We start from the raw sequence: 20,153 nt of genomic DNA, 5'->3' as shown, positions 1-20,153 counted from the left end.
TTATTTAATTTTTGTTGTTCTATTAAAGGAATCAATTTAGTTTTTCACTTACAGTTCCCTTAGACCTTTAGCTTTGAATTCGTACAAAAGTTTGAGGCAACAACCGGCACACTCACGGCACACGTCAAAAAGTGTTTTTTCTCTGGATTGGGCGCTTCGGATTTTATGAGACATTAGAGAGGATCATTCAGCAGCATGATAACTATATTCAACATACAGAATATTTGTAATAGTTTGTTGAAATTTTCTGTTGGTATGGAATCTATTTAACTGTAGCTCTATTTGCATGCCATTCATCGTTTTTTTGAAGAGGGAGGACTTGCGACAGACCTGTGAACTGTGTAACTGTTAAATCTCTTTATTTTCCCACTGAGTACAAAAGGCCAATGTTAAGCATTGAAATTCAGAGCGGAGAGGGAGAGAGTAGGGAATGGGAATGGGAATGACCGGTATTTGAGCTGCTTTTAACGAGATTACATTTTGCGTACAAGAGGAATGATGGGCGAGTGACGTTGCATATTTTTCGACGAAAATAGAGTGTAACGGACTCTTGGTTTGAGGGAGAGCGAGAGCGGGTCCAAAGCGAAGAGCTGCCACTTTATTACGGCTACTTCTTATGGCTGGCGCCCGTCATGGCACCGCAAATTTGATCAAAATAATAGTCAGGCAGCTGCTGAATAACTTACTTCGACTGCAACGGGAGCTTATATCACTTTTCATCGTCCCTGATTTTGCTCTGGGAAATTATATACTCTAGCAGGGAGTACAAAGATTTAAAGGCTTTCAAAATGCTGCTTGATCAGTATTCACAGATATGTATTAGAAATATTACAAAAGCTATACGGTAGCCATTACAATTAAAACCATAAATATGTACATACAAAATAAGCAGGTTTCAGTGTGTCTGCATCAGGCGCAGGGCTTTTAAGTGATTTCCATCTTGGGCTAGAGCATTCCTTTGAGGCTTCGCCCGCTGCGGCCACTGGCAAGCAGGTTTGAGGGAGACGGAGAAACGCCCCACACAGGAGCTGCTGCGGTTTCCTTTGTTTCGCTTTTTGTTTCCGCTTGCGCGCTCCACTCTTCTTTATGTTTCAGCGCTGACCATTTACCATTATCATTGTTCGGGATTGGGTTGCTCTGGCGATTGCTATTTTCTCATGCTTCTGCTGTTACCGTTCGCGTTCCCGTTCCCGTTCCCGTTCCCGTGCTCGTTCTCGTTCTCGTTCCTGCTGTTAACAGTTACCAAAACGGCCATCGACCGTCGCGCCGTTGGCATTTCATAATGCCGTTCTGCTTATGTTCCTGCCACAGCATGAGAGGCAAGGGAGAGGAATAGTGCCAGGAGAGCGACTGACTGAAAACTGTGTTTCGCCGTGTTGCGTCTTGTGGCCGCACATTGGGTGGGGAGTCTCCTGGCAGTGGCAGTGGGCTGGCATTGGAGAAGGTGGTAGCAGGCGCTCTGGCGTAAGGACCTTCGAGTAACATAATAAAAAGGCCAATTTGAGTGGCGGCAGCGGCAGTGCAGCTGCTGGGCCGTTGTCTAAGCCAACATGAAAATTTGCTTGAACGCCATTAACAAACAGCCGGCGGGCCTCCGCCAAAGAAGAGCCAGCGCCAGTGCCAGTGCCAGTGCCCGGGCCGGAGATGGAGATGGAGATTGAGCCAAAGCTAGCGCCGAAGCCAAATGTCGAGCCAACTGCTCTCCGCCACACACTCTGCTTCGCACTCCCTGTGATTCACCCGGTAGTACTGTACCAGTACAGTGAATGGTAGCGTAGGTGGACACTGAGGAGTATTCCGTCACGGAAATGGGAAAAAATAAATGATTTCCACTAAGATATGAGTCCGCCCAAGTGATCTGTCGACTGTAAGAGTGGGGGCTCCTGAAGAAAATGTCCACCCATAAAATACATATCACGATGGAGTGTTGAGGGAGATGCCGATGACCGGAAAGTGTGGCGTCCGCTACGGACGCTTTCACTGTACATAATTTTGCCTTTTCTCCTTCGTGTTTTTCAGTGTGCTCTTCTGCTTTTCGTATTTTTTTCACTTTCAGCCAGCGGCATTCAATTAAGCGGCTCGTTGGGCCCGTGCCAGTGCCCGTGCCCTAGCTCCAAACCCAAACCCAAACCCAAACCCTGGACCCCAGACCCCAGACCCAAAACTCACAGCCAGACTCACAGCCAACCCCATTACCCATTCCCTGTGCTGGAATCGCCCTCAGCGGTCAGCTATTAGTTTGGTACATTGTACGAGGACTATAACAAATGCTGATGGCTGATTGTTGCCTTGCCCTGCCCCGTACCTAATTAAATGCAGCGCCCGAAACTTTTTAATTGCTTGCACGCAAGATGGTGCCACCGGCGGCGCCCACTGCCAGAAATGGAAGGAAGTGGAATTTAAAGTACAAATTCATGTCATCGCTGTACCATCACCTCTGCCCTAGTTGCTAGTTAACGGAAACAGGATTGCGGTCAGAGATTTTCATGGTGATTGATGATAATTACAGGGATCCATCCGTACGATGTGCATGTCAATATGTTTTACCGATATTAAAAAGCATTTAATTTGGATACACAACGGTCCAAAACCTCCATAATAGTGGTTCATGGCCTTTTGTAAGACTGTATTCGAGCTTTGATGATGGGTAGTTTAGGTAAATGTGCGTACGAGTATTCATGCAGCTCTAAAGAACTTGTTCGCGAATGGTTTGCAGCTGATGAAAGTGGCGCCAAAGGTCACAACGCATCTGGAGAAAAGAAATTCGGTATATTGATGATTGTCTTAGGGGTAAAATATTTCGTTGATAGGAAAAGTTGATTTGGATCGAAATATAGGTGGAGATCACTTAGTACTTACAACAGTTGTTCATCGGGTCAGACATGGTCAAACGCCTGTTCAGCATCGAGGAACACGGTGGAGCAATATTATATCTTCTCTATTACTGTGAGTATATTTGTTAACCCCCGATGACGGACACCGTATTGGTCGTGTGGAGTCTCTTCATCAGCATTCTCTCAAACAGATTGCAGAGGTAAGTACGTCTAACGAGCATAGGAATAGACACAACGAATAAAAGACTTTGGGGTCTCAGACTTTGGAAGGATCTGGTACTTGCGAGCATTGCTAGCAGACCCTTTCAGTTTATAGCTCAGCTGCTGGCGAATCTCGTCTGAACCGCCAGTCGAGGGATTCCCAGGAGGTGGAACCAGAGATCGTGGCCCTCTCCAAGCTCTGGGAAGTCCATAACGGAATATTTTGAATATTCTAAAAAACGGGTGGAGGAGATGTTTGTCAAAGAGAAATGGTCATTGCATGAGATGTTGATCTCCTGCCATGAGGAAAAGAGATCTAAGCGCTCATCGGGACGGACAGACGGACAGACAGACATCAATCGACTCGGCTTTTGATGCTGATCAAGAATAAATACTTATAGGATCGGAAACGATTCCTTCTAGCTGTTACACACATGCATTGTCCCCACAAAGCTAATATGCTACTTTATTCGGGAATCGGGTATAAAAACGTTCTTGAAACTAATTAAATGACTTAAAGAATTTAGGAATGGGATGCGGTAGGTAGATTTTCACATCGTTGCTACCTAAATTGAGAACAAAATAGTCGACTTTTATCCGAGTGTAGTGTTATTTATCGAGACTTTCGAGAATTGTATATTTTGATGTTTCAGTGGCTCCCACAGTGGCTCAGCGTGTTGAAGATTGTGCATATTCATGGTGTGGTTTTATGTGCTGTAACCTCTTCCCTTTTCCCATCTCCATTTACGCTTGAGCACAAGTTCCGATTATCTGGTCCTTGCTTGTCCTGTCGCTACTTGCTTTGGCTGCCCGAAAATGTCCTCTGTAACATGTGGATTTTAGTGTCGCTATATCGCCACCTCCTACTGCGACTGCTGCTGCGAGAGCCAGTGTGGCCTGGTTTATTGTCATCTATATCCAACCGTGGTCACATTCCCTTGTCATGCCCCTCCCATCCACATCCACATCCGAATTCCCATTCTTTTTCTGTATTCTCATCCACGGCATTTGTTAATATCGCTGGCTTAACTAAGTCCCAATGACTTTTATATGATTTTCCTAACAGACTCCCCCATCTATAGTATATCTGTTTGTGTGTGTTGTACAGGCTTTTGGATTGCCATTATTGCCCTGAAATGGTCGTAAAAATACCGCAGCAGCTTCTATTTCTTCTTCTTTGATGTTCCTTCGGCTGCCAGTCTGCCAGTCAGTCCGTCCCGTCCCCCCTCTATACATACATATATCTAACTTTCACTGTGTGTGTGTGTAATGAAAAGAGCGTTAAACCGCAATGCGTGCCGTTGTCTATGCACACACGGACACGGACACGCACATACACAGACACGGCCATTCAGTGGGTTAGAGGATGTGGCATGTGGCATGTGGCCACGCCCTCTTACATCAGCGAAGTAAATTGCTTGCCTCGCATTTAATTTGATCTTTTGTTTGATTGTCTGCGCTTCGCTTTAATTGAATTTTATGATGATGCTGCAGCCCACATCCTAACACACATGCAAACGCAATGAACAAAATAATGTATATCTTTTTACATATTTATGTGTCTGCTTGTCTGGCTACATGTATCCCGTTAGAGAAGCGTATAAGTTCAATGTGTGGAACGGAAATGCGAATGGCAACCATCGATATATCTGTCTCTCAGTGCTGCGGCTCGCCAGCCAACCAACCGTCAACATCAGCATCAACTGTGCCACAACCGCAGTCGAAATAACAACAAAAGTGTCAGCTGCTGATACATACATACATCACCGTACATCCATCTATGTAAATCCCTCATACCCTCATACATACATATGCAGCAAAGTGCCAAAAGTCGAATACCCTTACATGACTATTCCACAACCACAGCTTTCCAAGAGTTCTGAAAAGTTGCATTCAGATGGCTTGAAAACAAGACCTATAGCTTTTTCATACATATATACATATGTTATACTCGTATGTATGTGCAGTATGGGGATGGGCTCAGAAGTAATTACGTCTGTGAGATAGACGCATCTCAATTAAATAATAACACCCAATGCAAAGGTGTTTCAATGGGCGAATGGAATCACTGGGGAGTCACTGGGTGACATTGCTGGTCATTGTGAAATTTTCAACATGCCTGCAATATTAATACAATAAATAATAAATGCGAAAAAAGCGCGAGAAAAAAGAAGAACAACTACACCAGATGAACAGAAACCCCCATAATGTAAGGACAGAAAAACAAAATGAATCTCAGCCGAATAAAACTGAATGCAGCAATCGGTCTGAAAAAAGTTAATTTCAACGACTTTTTCATGCTCTGAATTTATATGTGCGTTTCCATGATAAGGACCCATAACTTTATAGTTGTTTCCCAAAATTACTTCCTAAATTGATTAGAATATAGCTTACTTATAATTTAATTAGTTTTGAAATCCTATTAGAATTTTCTAAACTATTATTTTCTATAAGAAATATTATTCTAAATGTATTCAGATCTATTTGGTATGATGCTGTCTTCATCTAAATTCGGCAAAACAAATCTTAAATCATTCAGATATCGATTTTAATCTGATTCAATTCTTCAGAAAATTTTATTTTTCGTATTTTTTTCAACCGTTTGATGCAGGATGCACTTCTGCACTAATGGGCTCAAAAAGAAAATCTCATTAAAAAAAATTATGCATAATTCAAAATGAGTAGATACATTATTTGAGGTAGTTGATAATTAAATATTAATGGTACAAGAGCTGCCAGATACTTATTTATTAATCAATGTGTGCACAATGTACATACAAATGTATGTACATATGTACTTATGATTCCCAAAATCAACTATAAATTATTTTCAATTGTGTAATCTTCGTTGAAAATTCATGGTGATCTTTTTTGGGAGACTCTCTTTCCTCACACACAGAAGTGCATAGTATATGTATGTACATATATCGAACATATTCTTCAAATATTTTATTCTAACAAGGTCTGGCAATTCGCAATTGGCAGTTGATTTTGTTCAGCCACGGGTCCGGCTCTAGTCGGCCGCATTACTCGTATATCCAGTTCTTTTTCATTGAGAATATTTTTGCTGCTCTTCTTTTCTCCACTGCTGTGGAGCTTCCTTTTCATTAATTCTTTGCCCCTGTCACTATTACTGTTTTTATTCAAATTTTCATTCTTAACATAATTCATTTCAGCTCTGGTTTTCCACTCCCTTCCACACCCCTTGCCACTGTTCTAACTCTTCATTGGGGCTGCCATCGGCCGGCTCGTCTGCATTTATGCTGGATTCAATTGAATGCCAGCGTATGGCTGTGAGCTCTCCCCCTCCTATCAGGAGCTCGGGCTGTGGCAGCCACTGACAATTTTCTTTTCAGCAATTTTGGGTAAGGATTTCCTGGCTTCGCGGTTTGCTTGTGGCCCAGCCAGCCAGGCGGGGCGCCCAGAAGCTGGTGGCTTAAGCGATTGCGGCCAAGCTAGCCCGAGTAATAAATGCGCATTGCATTTAGCCGCAACAGACAGCGGCAATAGAAATGGTCGGGCTCGTATACGAGGATGCCGGCCAAAAGAGGTATCCAGGAACCACTGCGAAGGCTGAGGAATCAAGCACAGATTAATGCAGAGCAAAATAAACAAAATCAGTCACTCCACTAGAGGAGAACTTTCTCCTTGGAGGAACCGAAACACCGAATACTCTTATCGACGAAATGTCTCTCAAGCACCTACGAAAATTGGTAAAAATTTGTCTGTAATATCTACTATCTAATATCTACTGTTCAGCTGATCCTTTTCCCATTCGACAGCATCATATTTACCTACTACTTGAGATGTCTGGCTGGTTTATCTTAAGATACAGTTTTGTATTGCACTAATGCATACTATTCCACTAATGCTTTCATCTGTGCGTGGCATAGTTGTAAGTAAAAGTATGAGAAAATTCTCCCAGGGTATATCGAGTGCTTCAGTAGAGGCAGCATGAACCTCAGAAGGAGCTACATACATACATACATCGGAAGGAGGAGAAGCAGCACCAATGATGTCAATGTTGCCGCAGAGATTCTGCAGTTGTTGCATGGTTGAAGTTCCTCACTTCCGTACTGCCTCGGTCCCTGGCTGGCGGATATGGCGTCGTTAAATTGGTTTCGCATCCGGTCGCCATCGCTGTCGCCAAAATATCCCCACAGGCAAACACACGCCCAGACAAAGAATGGGAGACACAAGTAGAAACATTAATAGTTTATTTGACTGTTCACTCGTTGAGGAAACCGAAACTTCGAGGCAGCAGCCATGGGATCTACTTCACATTCTTGAGAGTTGGGAGTGGAAATGGTGGAGCATGTCTGAGCAGCGAATGTGTCCTTAATATGCGGTCGTAGCTGCTGAACAGATTTTGAGGTGATTAACTGAACGGAAAGAGATCGGTTTCTATAATGTCGACTACCACCATTCGAAAGAGGGTTGGTTATGGATAGTGATAATGAATGGAGAAAATGGAGAGTTTGCACCTAATAGCAGACATGTATTGTAGTGCTTTCAAAGTGCGATTACATCAAATGTGATAATCGGTAATCTGTCCTTTGTAATCAATGCAGTACCATCGATTCGACTGTTAATGACAAAAGGAGATCCAATATCTATAAAAATGGATGCATATTGTGTTTAGTCTTCTGGAAATCAAATTTCCTCTCCCAGTGTCGCTCTGTTGGCGTTGTCTGGGTTTTCCTTTTCTTGAGCATCGGTGAATGGCGAATGCGCTGTAGCCCAAGGGTCACTCTTGGCCCTAACAGTGTTCTGTATGTGGCTGCGGTGCGAATTGATGAAGCTGGATGCTGAAATCGGTTCTGCCTTGAGCACGGAAGTCGGGGCTTCAAGCTGAGCTCGCCCCGCCGCGCCCCGCCGCGTCCCGCCCCGCCTCGCTTACGAGGCACATGCATAATTAATGTCCCATTTAAGGGGGAGGAACTACACACACACACGCGCACACATGTGCACGGGTACACATAAATGCATGAAGGTACATGCATGAGTACATGTGTATGTGTGGGCTGTCTGGGGAAAATTCAATTAACTTTGACTCTCGGTTCGGGGAGGGAATAAAACCTTCGTGGCGTCAATGAGCAACCGCAATTGGTATAAATTTGAAATTTTGCAGCTTCTTCCTTTTGGGATATCCTGCCAGCAGGAGCCTTTTATGGAGGAGCACTGTTCCCCGGTGTACATATGTATGTGCGAGTGTGAGAGTGCGTCCCAATAAAAAATTTAATTTTAAGCCTAATGGCTGTCATGTGTGAGTGTCTGTGTTCGGTGGAACCGTATCCTTTGGTTTCTGTCTGCGCCGGCTGCACTTAATTTGCTCCTCGAGTTGGCAGTAAAAGGCGTCATCGACTGAAATGAAATAAAAGCGCTTGCAGCATGCGTAATAAATTGCGCCGAGTTCCGGGCCGTAAGCCGTGGGCCGAGGGCCGAGGGCCGAGGGTAACCCCTTAGCACTGACTCAAAACGTTAACCCGCTCAACCGTTCCTCCCCCTCAAAAGATTAGACGGCAAAATGGTGCACTTTAAACGGTCGAAAGAGCGCATCCTACTTGGGGATCCCCGAAAAGGGTGAGCGTGTGTATGCGTCCGCTGCCACCAGCTGATGAAGATTTTTTTCAGCCCTGCCCTGCCACATACAAAAAAATAAAAAAACGGTGGGAACGTTGTAAGTTGCTGCTACGGCCGAAACTCTACATTTATACCCGATACTTAGTCCGCTTAGGGCGCTAACATTGAACGACATGGAGTGTGTGAGAGAGAGAGAGAGACAAAAAACCAGTCAGATCGAGTAGGGCGCTGTGTATTTGTATCTTTCGGTTATATCAATGATCAATGATCAATATCCGATCTGATCCAGATTCGGCAATATGGTAGATATGGTCGTTCTCTGTGGTATTGCGTTTTTGATTTTTGTAGATTGTGGCTGTTCGAAATACACTTGTATTATTATTTGTATTTGGTTTCTCTAGCTTTTATAGCATCTGAGATCTAGGCGCTCATTTCGAGTCGGCTATTGATGTGAACCAAAAAGCGTTGGAAACGCTTCCTTCTGGGCGTTACGCACATCCACTACATCCAAAAATCGAATATACCCCAATATTCTTTTTCAGTATCGGATAAAAAATTGCAAAAAACTTGGGGGCAAAAGATTCAGTCCATACTACAAACATAAGATACCCGCTACTCAGATTCAATTATTGTCGAGTTCGTAGAATCTAATGTAAAATGAGTAAAAGAATAGAATACAGTCAAGGGAAAAATGTTAAAATATATCTTACTGGAATATAGCATTTAATTCTCTTATGGAAACAAATATCCTCTTTTAATTTTACTTTTTGGAACAGCTAGTATGCCTGTGTACTTATGGAGCGAACGAGGGAAAAAAATAAAAAAAAGGAGCACCAAAACGTAAAACGTAGAACGAAGGCTTCGGTGCTCAGGCTCGTACCCTGCGCGGGACCCACAGCCGATGCCCCAGCTATGGCTAACCAAAACCAGAACCAGGGCATTGGAATTCTCAAGTTGAATACACGAATATTCACGGGGTCTAACTGAGCGAATTACGGACATCGGACATCGGAGAGTGGGCCGAAGAACTGGAGGCCTGTCCAGCAATCCACTTACTTTGATGAATGCAAAGGGACTCAAGAGTAGGATGGATTCGAGGTAGAACCGATACCAGATGGTGCTGGATGGTACCTACCTAAATGCTCAGACATTTTAATTGAAGTACTTATTATCATCATGCATCAACCACCGGCTCACTCGCTTTGCTTGCTCGCGCCGAATCTTTTTTATATAATAGATACTATAAAATATTAAAAAAAATTCATAAGCCTAAGTCGAAATGTTTTGAACATATATGGGAAGGGTATCCGGGAAGTGTGAGAGCTCGAGACATCGGTGGCGCCAGTTCGACTGGGCTGGACTGGACGTGCTGTGGACTGGCCTGTGCCTTTCAATTTACAAAATGCGCCTAGAGCCGCTTTTCACGCGTCGCACACTCACCGCAGACCAAAGAGAAGCAGCAAAAACAAGGAACAAGGAACAAAAGAAAAAGCGAAATACAAAACGATAAAAAAGCACAAAAAGTGGAAAAAAGTTGAAGCAAAATAAAATAAAGTAAAAATTGGCAGAAAAAGGAACGGAGCGCCGGCAAGCCAGAGACCGAGACAAGGCAGTGACAAAGCCTTCAGCTATTAAAGCCTCCTCCCGCCTCTGCCACAATCCCAGTCCAGGGAGATCCACATCCACATCCTGTCTATGGGAATCTATGTTGTTAGACCAATGCCCAACCCCACTGACCCCTCCCTCCCAGAAAAATATGTTGGCATTTGTAGTTTCGTGAATGGGGTTCGTTTTATTCATAATTCATTACTCGGTTTATATTTATACTATTTACTGGATATTTTCTGTCGTCCTGACTCACCCTGCGTCCTGTGTCCTTCTTCTCACCCAACTTCCAGCTGCAACATCAAAACGGACCCAGGACGACAACGACCCCAACAGATTTTTGTGTTAATCCGCTTCTCTGGGCATTTGCGGCCCGTTACTCTCAAGTACCTAGAAATATTTCTCTACATCAAATGCGTTCTCGTTAATTTGCCATCTCATTGTGGGCAATGACGGGCACGGGGAAGGGGACTCAGCGCCCTCCACTTTGGGTTCTCTGCTCTTTTCGTTAAATTTTAGCTTAATCTTAAGTGTGCTTTGCTTTTCTCTGCTCGACTTTGCTCTCATCATTTGCCAATTTGTCGCAATACTTCGGAGAAATTTTCTCAAAATTCCCAAAAGACAAGCGCTTTGCCGCCTGTCACCATCACTTACACAAATTGTATTTGGCTATGTCCACGCACAAAAAAAAGTTATCTATGTCATATTTTTATAATTTATAGTTAAATATGTTATTTGCTTAGCGGCTTCTGTGTCGGATTTCGGTGTACTTGGCGAAAGGAAGTAGATTCCGATCGCATGCAATGCTGTGGTAGAACTTTCATTCAAGTGTAGTCAAGAAACCAAAGAGAGCTGAAGGAAAGCATATCATGAGCATAAAAGAAATTTTAAAAAGAAAATTATACATAGAAATTTTTAAAATCGTTCATGTTGTGGATATACGTATGAAAGTAAAACTGCATCCGAAATGCAAGCAGTGAAAACCGTGAAAAGTACATTTAGTTGGAATAGAGTTAAAGCAAAACGTCGTAAGGCCCGCTCAAGTGTGCGCAAGCCAATGGAAAACGTGAAAAGAGGAAAGTTGGAGCTCTGTAATTGCTTCAGAGTTCTCTACACTCTCCCCCTCACACTCGCACTCACGCTCACACTGTACCACTGCGTACCGATCTGTCAGTCTCTTTATTCTTTGACCATCCGTGCCATCTCTTTCTGCCAGTACGAGTATCTGCTCTCCCTGTCGCACAAAGTAGACCGAAATCCAAAAAACAGAGCCCTTATGTATACTGTTTGTAAACACACGTTTATGTTTTGTTTTTTTCTTTTGAATTTTTTTTTTTTTTTATATTTTCTGTTTGTTTTTATAGTACTTTAGATTTGGCCTTTGCTGTGCACACTATCTCTTTCTGTGTGTGGCTCGCCATCTCTTTCTAGCCAGCTTTCTGTTGCATCGGTTGCAGCTGCTTCAGATTCTCTGTGGCTTCCATTTCCAGCACTTTCCATTGTTTCTTTTATTCATTTTTGTGGGGCTTTCCTTAAATCCACTGTCCCTTTCCCTTTATCCTGGTATTTCTATTCTATATCTATATCTCTGCTTTCTCTGTGTCTCTGACTGTTTGTGTGTGTGTGTGTGGTGGTGTGTTGTTTGTTTGTGCGCGTGTTTATATTTGTGTGGTGCTCCTTCCGGTGAAAAATTGACATATTTGGTGCTGCCAACTGGAATCGTCGACTGCCAGCAACTCGAACCGAACTGAAGACTGAGCTAAGTTTTATTTTGGCTGCTTTTCGTATCCGCTTGGCGTTGACTAACAGCTTGGATTTCCGGCATTTTCTGGCTAAGACAGAACACAACAAACACAGAAAAACTTTGGCCAGAATGTGGATATGGATGATGATGATGTGGATGTGGATGTGGGTGATTGTTGGGTTGAGGTTGAGTCAGGGAAGGGAAAAATGGCTTGGAATGCAATTGCTTGGAGGGGAGCGGATCGAATTGGGGTCGTGCCAACTGATTCAATTTACTGACACTCGGAACTCGAGCTAGCTCTCTCTCTCTCTCTCTCGCCCCCTCACTCACTTTTCTTTTCCTTCTCTCCATCTCCTTCTGTCATTTTGAAGACCAATTACATGCACAGTTCTTCGGGTTCTTTGGTTAAAGTTGCTTCGGAATGGAGAGAACTTTGCTAACGGTATCAATGGTGCTTGGGGAACAGTTTTTTCCTGTTTTGTTTGTGTGTATGTGTGCGCACTCGCGTGTGTGTGTGTGAGTGGCGGAAATGGGTGTTAACAGTTACTGTTAAGGCTACGATTACGGTTACTGGGGAGTGCTACTGCTACTGCTGCTGCTGCTGCTGCTGCTGCTGCTGCTGCTATGGATGCTGTTGAGGCTGATGCTTCTGCCGATGCCGTTGCCGATGCCCCATACTCTGCCTCTGCCTCTGTCTCTGCCTCTGCTCTATCCCAGGATCTTCTTGAAATAGCTAACAGTTTCCGGCTTTGTCAGCGAGCGTCGTCGATTGGGCTTGAATGGCGCCTCAGTTTCCTCCTCCAGGAAGTTGTGTCTTGTTGTGGCTGCCTCTTCCTCTGCCCCATCCTTCTCACCGTCGTTGATATTTTTCTCTTTCTCTCTATCTTCTACATTCTTCTTAGCGCCCTTTCCGGCTGACATTTCAGCCCCATCCTTTGCTGCAACTGTGTTTGGCTTTGATGTTGGTCTAGCTGAAATTTTTGGTGTAGTTATCCGTGAAGTGGAAGTTATTGCTTCATTTGGAGTTGTTGATGCAGCCATTGGTGTTGTTGGGGTTGCTTTTGGTGTTGCTCTTGGTGTAGCTGTTGGTGTTGTTCGTGCAGCCATTGGTGTTGTTGAGGTTGCTGCAGATGCGTCGGTTGGTGTTTCCCTAACAGTTGTTGGTGCAACTGTAACTGTCGCTGTTGTGGCAGCAGCTGTTGCATTCAAGTTGTATATATTTGCTGCGGTTGGCTTTACAGTGTTCTCATTTTCTGCTGCACGTGTTATTGTTGTTGTTGTTGCTGTTGCTGTTGCTGCCTTTGTTACTGTTTTTGGTATTGCGACAATATCCTGTTTGGTGGTGTCTTTAGCTACTTTCACGCCTGTCCCGACTCCATCCACTGCCACACTTTGCGACTTGACTTGACTTGCTGTTGTCACCTCCACACTGTCTGGTATACCTGCTGGCGTTGCTGTTGCTGTGGCTGCCACTGTAGATGTTGCCGCTGCGTCTGTGTCTGCTGTTGCTGCTGTGAGCCCTGTTAATGACATGATTGTTGACGGCTGCTCCTTCTCCTCCTGCTCCTCCTTTACGGCTGCTTTTGTTGTCGGCGCTGGTGTTGTTGGGGCTGTTGCCGCTGTTGCCGCTGTTGCCGCTGTGGTGGCATGTACTGGTTTATGGTCGCTGTGATCGACATGCTCCTGGTTCCCATGTCTGGTTGGTGGCACATAGTGCGACTTCACCAGCAGCATGGGCGGAATGAAGTGCGAGTTGTCCGCGGACTCCTTGACGTGTGTAGCATGCAACGGTGGCAACTGCTGCAATGTGGAGCCATCGTCTCCACTGTGCGGTGTCTGCTGGTGCGTGTGCTGCTGTTGTTGCACTGGATGTATGGGATGGCCCAGGTTGTTGCCGGGCGGCACCATTGATGTCGCTCCCATCGATGACGGGCTGTCAGTGGTCGCTGTTGTTGTTGTTGTTGAACTTGTTGGCACTTCAGTTGTTTTTGTAGTGGTTGTTGGCAGCTCAGTGGTTGTTGTAAGCTCAGGGGTTGTTGTTGTTGTTGTTGTTGTTGTGGTTGTTGTAGTTGTGGTCGTTGTTCCAAGTGTGGGAGTTGTTATAGGGGCCTGAGTCATCGTGGTGTCGACGGCCATTGTGGCGGTCCGTGATGTTCCAGCCGTTTGAGCTTCAGTGGTTGTCGTTACTGCCGCTTCGACTATGGGCGGCATGGTCCTCAGGTCCTGCGGAAGGATCTTCTTCTTGTGAGGCAAGTGTTGAAATATCTCGTTTGAGGCATCACTGTTGCTCTCGTCCATTGCATCGGCTATGTTTTGTGGCAGCTGCTCCTCACTGAGAGCCGGCTGGTCGCCCATCATCATCTCTTCCAGCAGCCTCTTGCTGGTCGTCGGCTTCTGTTTCTGCAGTTGTTGCTGCATCTTCGGAATAAACTCCGGGGTGTTGGCCTTCTTGGCGGACTTTTTCACCGGCTTGGGGATCTCATCTGGTATGCGGTAGAGCCCGGAGAGGGATACGGAGCCGGGGGCATCGGCCTGCATGAACTCGGCCAGACCGAACCGCTCGTTCAGCGGGAATGGGGGCAGAGTCGGCACCAGGGGCACCAGGGGCACCAGAGGCGGCGCCACCTCAATGTTGATGGCCATGCCCCTGCGTCCGTTGTAATTGGGCAGCAGATCGATGTCGTTGTTCTCGTTGTTATCCGTCCGGATGTTGTTGATAATCTGCAGTGACTTGAAGTGCGAGTTGGTTATATCGTTGATGCGCTGCGCCTCCAGTCGCTCCTTGGGACAGATCAGCTTCCGGACGGCCCGATCACGATCCTGAAAATCAGATCAGACAATTCAAAACAAAACAAATTATATTGCGAACTACCAATAGAGCAGCGTTTCGATAGATCGGAGGATAATGCTCACCCCCTTATCTTTGAGAAAGAAAAATAATGGTGGATGGGACTCACCTCCTTTCCTTTGCAGGTGTGTCGCAGAAGGCCCTCCTCCTGGCAGTTACGGATAAGCTCTATGCTGGCCGTGTCCGCCATGTACTGCATGGTCAGGTTGGGCATGTCCTTCAGAATGCAGGCGTCCGCCCAGCTGGGTACTGATTGAATCAAGCAAAAATTTACCGAAAATTGCGTAAGCTTCACTCAGATCTCCATCGCACCCCTCACGAGCACTTACCTGGCATCTCGCACAGGAAGGAAGCCGTTTCGGGGCCACCGCAGCGCAGAGCGTGCCAACGGTAATCGCGTATGGGGTCAATAACGGCGCAAAGCGGGGCATCCATCAGTGGCAACGACTCGGCCCAGTAACCAGTGTCGGCCACCAGGGGACGCGAGTTCCTGTTCCCCAAAGCACAAGATGAGCAATTTCGATTGGGTATTATTATCAGACTATCTTTCATTCATTTGTACTACATTATAATCTATTTACTAATCTAATCTATATCCTTTACCGCCTTTCTTAGAAATAAGATGATCAAACTTGTAGTCTATTAATCAGTTATTAATCCATCATTTATTTTCTGGTTCTTGCTCAAGCTTCACAAAGTGAAATCATTCTTACGAGTATTTCTTCTTATTATTATCTGTCTTATGTCAACTGTATCAAAATCTTGTACCTCGGTGTTTGTGCAACAACTGCTCCCAAACGGCTCGACCGTTGGTATGAGAGTAGGGACTTGAGTATTATTTATTGTGGAGTTAGCTTCGTGCCTACGGGATCGCGCACACTCTAGCGTAAAGAAGAGCTGAAAGCGGAGCTGATCTGAGAGCTTTTTGCACATCGAATCAGCCAGCAAGAACAAATCATGACATCGATCGGATCAACAGAAATAGTTCATAATACGACGGAGAGAGAATTGTTTGCCCGATTCGTACTATCTGAAATTCCATTACGTGTATTTCTTCTCTTCTTTTAGTCGTTCATCTTCATTTATAAAATTGAATTAAAAATGTTTGCATCTTCAGTATCTTTCCTATCTCCAAAAATCACTTTCCAAATTCTTAGTTTTGGTTTTGCATGCAACTACAACGGAATTGTGGCACCGAGCTCGAAACACAGGGTCCACGCAGTCATAGACCCATCCTAGGCGTCTGGGGACGGGACCCTTCTATACACATGTCGGCCCTAACAGGATGGACAATTGTTACAAAACGGCTTTCAGCTGTCCGAGTCTCTGTTCCGAAAGCTCTGTTCTGTGTTTTTGCGTGACGTGTGCCGTGCTGTGTTGCTTGCTGTAGTACTTACGACCACATAAAACGATCCGAGTTCTGCGGTCGCATGAGACCAATCCAAACGATGTCGTTCACATCCAATTCCCTCAGCAGGTCGCGCGTTGCATCGAATTGAAAACTGTTGTCGACTGTTTGGTGGGGTGGGTGGGGATACACACACACACGGAAAAGCAGTGGGGAAGGGAAAGAGAACAGAAAGAGGGGAGAGAAGAGAGGGGGAGAATGAATAGTTAAAATGAAAACGAGACGACAAATGGTTTTTATTTGTTCTACACAAGAGTATACGTATTTCTATTAAATTCGCCTCGTCTATTGTTTTGCTGGTGTTGATTTGTTCTGGCTTTTGTTTCGGTTGATTTTATTTTTTATATATGTATGTATGTATATACGTGTTTACTGTAAAAACGGGGTAGGAGCAAGGAGCCAGGAGCCAGAAGCCAGGAGCGAGAACCCGGCCATCCACTCATGGCATATCCCAATGCCATCCCTCCAGTGACAGCACAAATTGTTAACAAAACGCTGTTGGAAATTATTTTTGTTTCTGTTTTTGTTTCTATTTTAAAATTGTTGTTTTTGTCGTTAGTGCCTCCTCTGTTTTCGTTGCTGTTTGCTGTTTGCGATTGCTATTTTGCCTTTGTTGTAAGAGTGTTTCCCCCCATGTTCACCGCCCCGCCCCGCCCCGCCCCGCATCGAACATTTGCATCCCTGGCTTGCCAACAATTATTCTACGCCCACGCTGAGTCTACACTGAATGAATCTCTCTCTCTCTCTCTCTCAGTCCGGCTTTGACCACTCGTTTGCCAAAACAATGAGCACACGAATCGAGGCAGAATGGGTATGAGGGGGGATGAACGTGATGTCCAATGATCCCTGAACTTTTGACCCTATCAAACTGGAGCTTGGACCCTTTGTAAAGACAGCGAGGGCAGAGCGATTCTCTTTAGATCTCTAATGACGGGGATACAAGTACCAGTCGAAGTCCTCCTGAAGTCCATATGAAATCCACAGGAACCCTCGAATGAATCCAAATATTTAGGAGATAAGAAACTTATTTTACAAACGATTTCAGGAACGATCAGGAGAAGCTTCCAAAGAAAATGTGCCTAGAAAGACACCGTTATGGAGAGAGACTTCTCACCACTAACGCTCTTTCTTTCCCACGTCCCCCTGCCTAGAAATTTCACACTCATGAATGGTTATTCTGATATGTGTCCAACCAATTTCCCGGCAACATTTTGCGGTATTATCCAAGCGGTCGATGAGCCAGTTGAGCGCTTGTGCTATACTGATTTAGCTGCACTGAGCTGTTTGGCTATCTTCATCTGACCCCAATCTGCCCTGTCCCTCCGTCCGACCCGCTCAAAGCTGGCCCCCAACCCTCCACTGCCCCGCTCCTCTCTTGGCACTGCAGCGACAGCATTTGTCAGAGGGATTTATTGTGTTATGCGGATGGCATGGTGGTGCGATGCGATGGGATGGTGTTCTGGCCAGGATCTGAGGGGACACCCGGTATTTACATGGCAAATGCAAACCGAAAGCAATGCGGTAAATGAGACGGCCTGAAGGGAGGGGGAGTGGGAAGGGAGAGTGGGATGAGGATGGGGGACGCTCAGGAAAAGCTTTTGGGGCCTGGCCACATAAAAGACTCGACTGTGGCTGCGTCACTTTGCTGTCATTTCATTCATTTGTGAGCGACAATAGCAGCCCAGCCTCACACCGTCGGCCTTCGTTTATCACCATGGGCTCTTCTCCCATCTAACATCTCCTGCCGTCTGCTGCCTGCCTCCTGCCTCCTGCCTCCTTTAAGCCTTGGCCAGGTTCCTAAATGCATTCATTTGGCACTAGGTGACACAGCCAACAGCAGCCGCCTCCGCCTTCGCCTTCGCCTCCGCCTTTCGTCTCGTCCTTCATTCTCTTCTCTCATTCTCGGCTGTGTCCGTTGTCACAACAGCTGCCGGTCATTTGTAATAATGTGCAATCCTTCTTCGCCGCACTCACCCCTTATTTTAACCCTATTCAGACCTGTTTTCACCGTCTTTCCTTTCCACCCTCATTCTCGGTGCTGTCACTGGGCCTATTTGCATTCCACATTTTGTTAGCGTTAGGAATTCTTCATCCGTATTCTAGCTTTCGCTCTCTCTCTCGCTCTAGACTTGGACTTACTGTTTGGCTTTCATTAGGTTCTCCAGCCGTGGCCATGGCCCTACCCTTCCTCCGCTGACTGTTAATCGTCAGCTGTCGCTTACCTGTCACCAGATTGGCATGATGAAACTGGCAGACGGCATCTGCCTCGAACCAGGAGATGCGATCGCGGAAAAAGCGATAGAAGACATTCAGGCCCTCTTGTGGCATGGTCCAAGTGTTGCTCACGTTCACCTGTAAGGACAAAAATAGAGACCGGAAGGGGGTTGAGTGACGGTTTATTTGTATGCGACCACCGTGCGTATACCTTATGCATTAAGCATACGCCTCGTGGCCCCCGTAAAGCGTTTACATTTTTAATGCCTCTGAATCTCTCGCTCACGTGTAGTGAGTGTTGGGCTGTGTTGTGTTGTGCGGCCTGTGTGGGTGTGGGTGTGGGTGTGTATGTGTGTGTGTGTGGGGTTGTGCGCTTGGCACTCGGTGCTGGGATTCTACGACATTAAAAATACATACAACAAAACACACGCGCACAGTTGCTTAGGCGAAGGAGGACGCAGAGGCAGAGGAGGAGGGTTGATGTAAAATCTGCTTTGAAGCTTGTGCCCATATATTTCATTAGAGCAGGCAAAGGCACCGGCACTGGCACCAGAGGAGCTGCCGAAGCTGGGTGCGGAGAGGGGGAACAGAGTCCACAAGGCAACGTCATGGCACCATACGACAACCTTCCTTGCCTCAAGAGAGAGATTCAAAAAATGTTCTTTGTAGCAGCCGCGTGCTGAGACCGAAACCAGCAGCAGGGGAGAAATGTTGGGCACTCATCCCTGCCCCCTGCTCCCTGCCTCCTGCCTCCTGCCTCCAGCCTCTGTTTCACAACTCATGACTCTGCCTCCTGCGCTAGCCCCTTGTTGCTGGTCCTCTTTTTGGGAATGGAGTGACAGGCATTGCTGTTCTTACATTAACTAATTAGGAGCAGAGGCTGGAGCATAAGAAAGCACATGCTCATACATACTTAAGTACATATGTACTAGTATATGTGCAAAAAATGTATCCTTATAAAGTATAAATCACCAAAATGCCGAAATTTGAGATGAGGTACCTTTCAGGATGGAATCAAACAGAAATTTAAATGAGGAAGAGAATCCCTGATGCTGAGTTGTAAATTCAAACTGTTTTATTTTCGAAACTTATGTACCATATACAGGAAACTATAATCCATTTTGCAAATAAAACCAACGCTAAGGAAAGGAGGTGATGTGCGGTTGTGTGGAATTACTCGTATTAAAAAAATATTCACTCATCGGGTTTTTTTTTGCTCGCAGAACATTGTCCATGGAAAATGGACAAGAAATGACCAGAGATGCAGCATGGATACAAAGTTCTTGTTCATATGAACAAAGTTCCCATTACGAAATACACAAAAACTAGTTCCGATTCTTTTTATGCAATCCAGAAAAGATGCAATTTACACATGAATTTATTTTCATTTATTTATTATTATTTATTTATTTTTCTAGCCTGAAGTATACTAAGCTCAGATCGGATAGTCTAGCCGCTTCGTTTAAATGATTGGACAACCAATTATTGTCTCGACTACTGTAATGGTTTACTTGATCCCCAATTTTAGGGATGTGGCGATCTCTTCCGAGCTTTGAGGTCCGAACAAACCAAGGAGTACCTCAGAGTCATCGCTGCATGATTTTAATATTTTCAGACTTGAATGGCGTATGTGTGTGCATATTGGAATTATCAGCAAGAATTCGCTACGAAGTGGAAACTTACACCTTGAGCTGATATAATGACTACTCTTGCGCT

At 45.3% G+C, this 20,153-nt stretch overlaps 1 protein-coding gene across 1 annotated transcript in view; it reads right to left on the bottom strand.

Moving 5' to 3' along the window:
* Positions 1 to 11,843: 11,843 nt before the first annotated feature.
* The window catches only part of LOC6600387 (mucin-5AC), a 30,805-nt gene continuing 22,495 nt past the window's right edge, over positions 11,844 to 20,153 (bottom strand). Inside the window, exons 2-6 of the mRNA XM_026992619.1 lie at positions 18,446 to 18,575; positions 16,213 to 16,327; positions 15,145 to 15,305; positions 14,925 to 15,064; positions 11,844 to 14,787 (exon numbers count right to left, since the gene is read on the bottom strand). Of these exons, the coding sequence (XP_026848420.1) occupies positions 12,676 to 14,787; positions 14,925 to 15,064; positions 15,145 to 15,305; positions 16,213 to 16,327; positions 18,446 to 18,575 (2,658 nt within the window). The 3' untranslated portion in view covers positions 11,844 to 12,675. The remainder of the gene's footprint in view (positions 14,788 to 14,924; positions 15,065 to 15,144; positions 15,306 to 16,212; positions 16,328 to 18,445; positions 18,576 to 20,153) is intronic.

The sequence above is a fragment of the Drosophila persimilis genome, unplaced genomic scaffold, assembly GCF_003286085.1.
Source record: "Drosophila persimilis strain 14011-0111.01,24,50 unplaced genomic scaffold, DperRS2 tig00000766-arrow-arrow-pilon, whole genome shotgun sequence".
Taxonomy (NCBI): domain Eukaryota; kingdom Metazoa; phylum Arthropoda; class Insecta; order Diptera; family Drosophilidae; genus Drosophila; species Drosophila persimilis.
The sequence above is the reverse complement of the archived record's forward strand: the minus strand, read 5'-3'. Positions and strand labels throughout refer to the sequence as shown.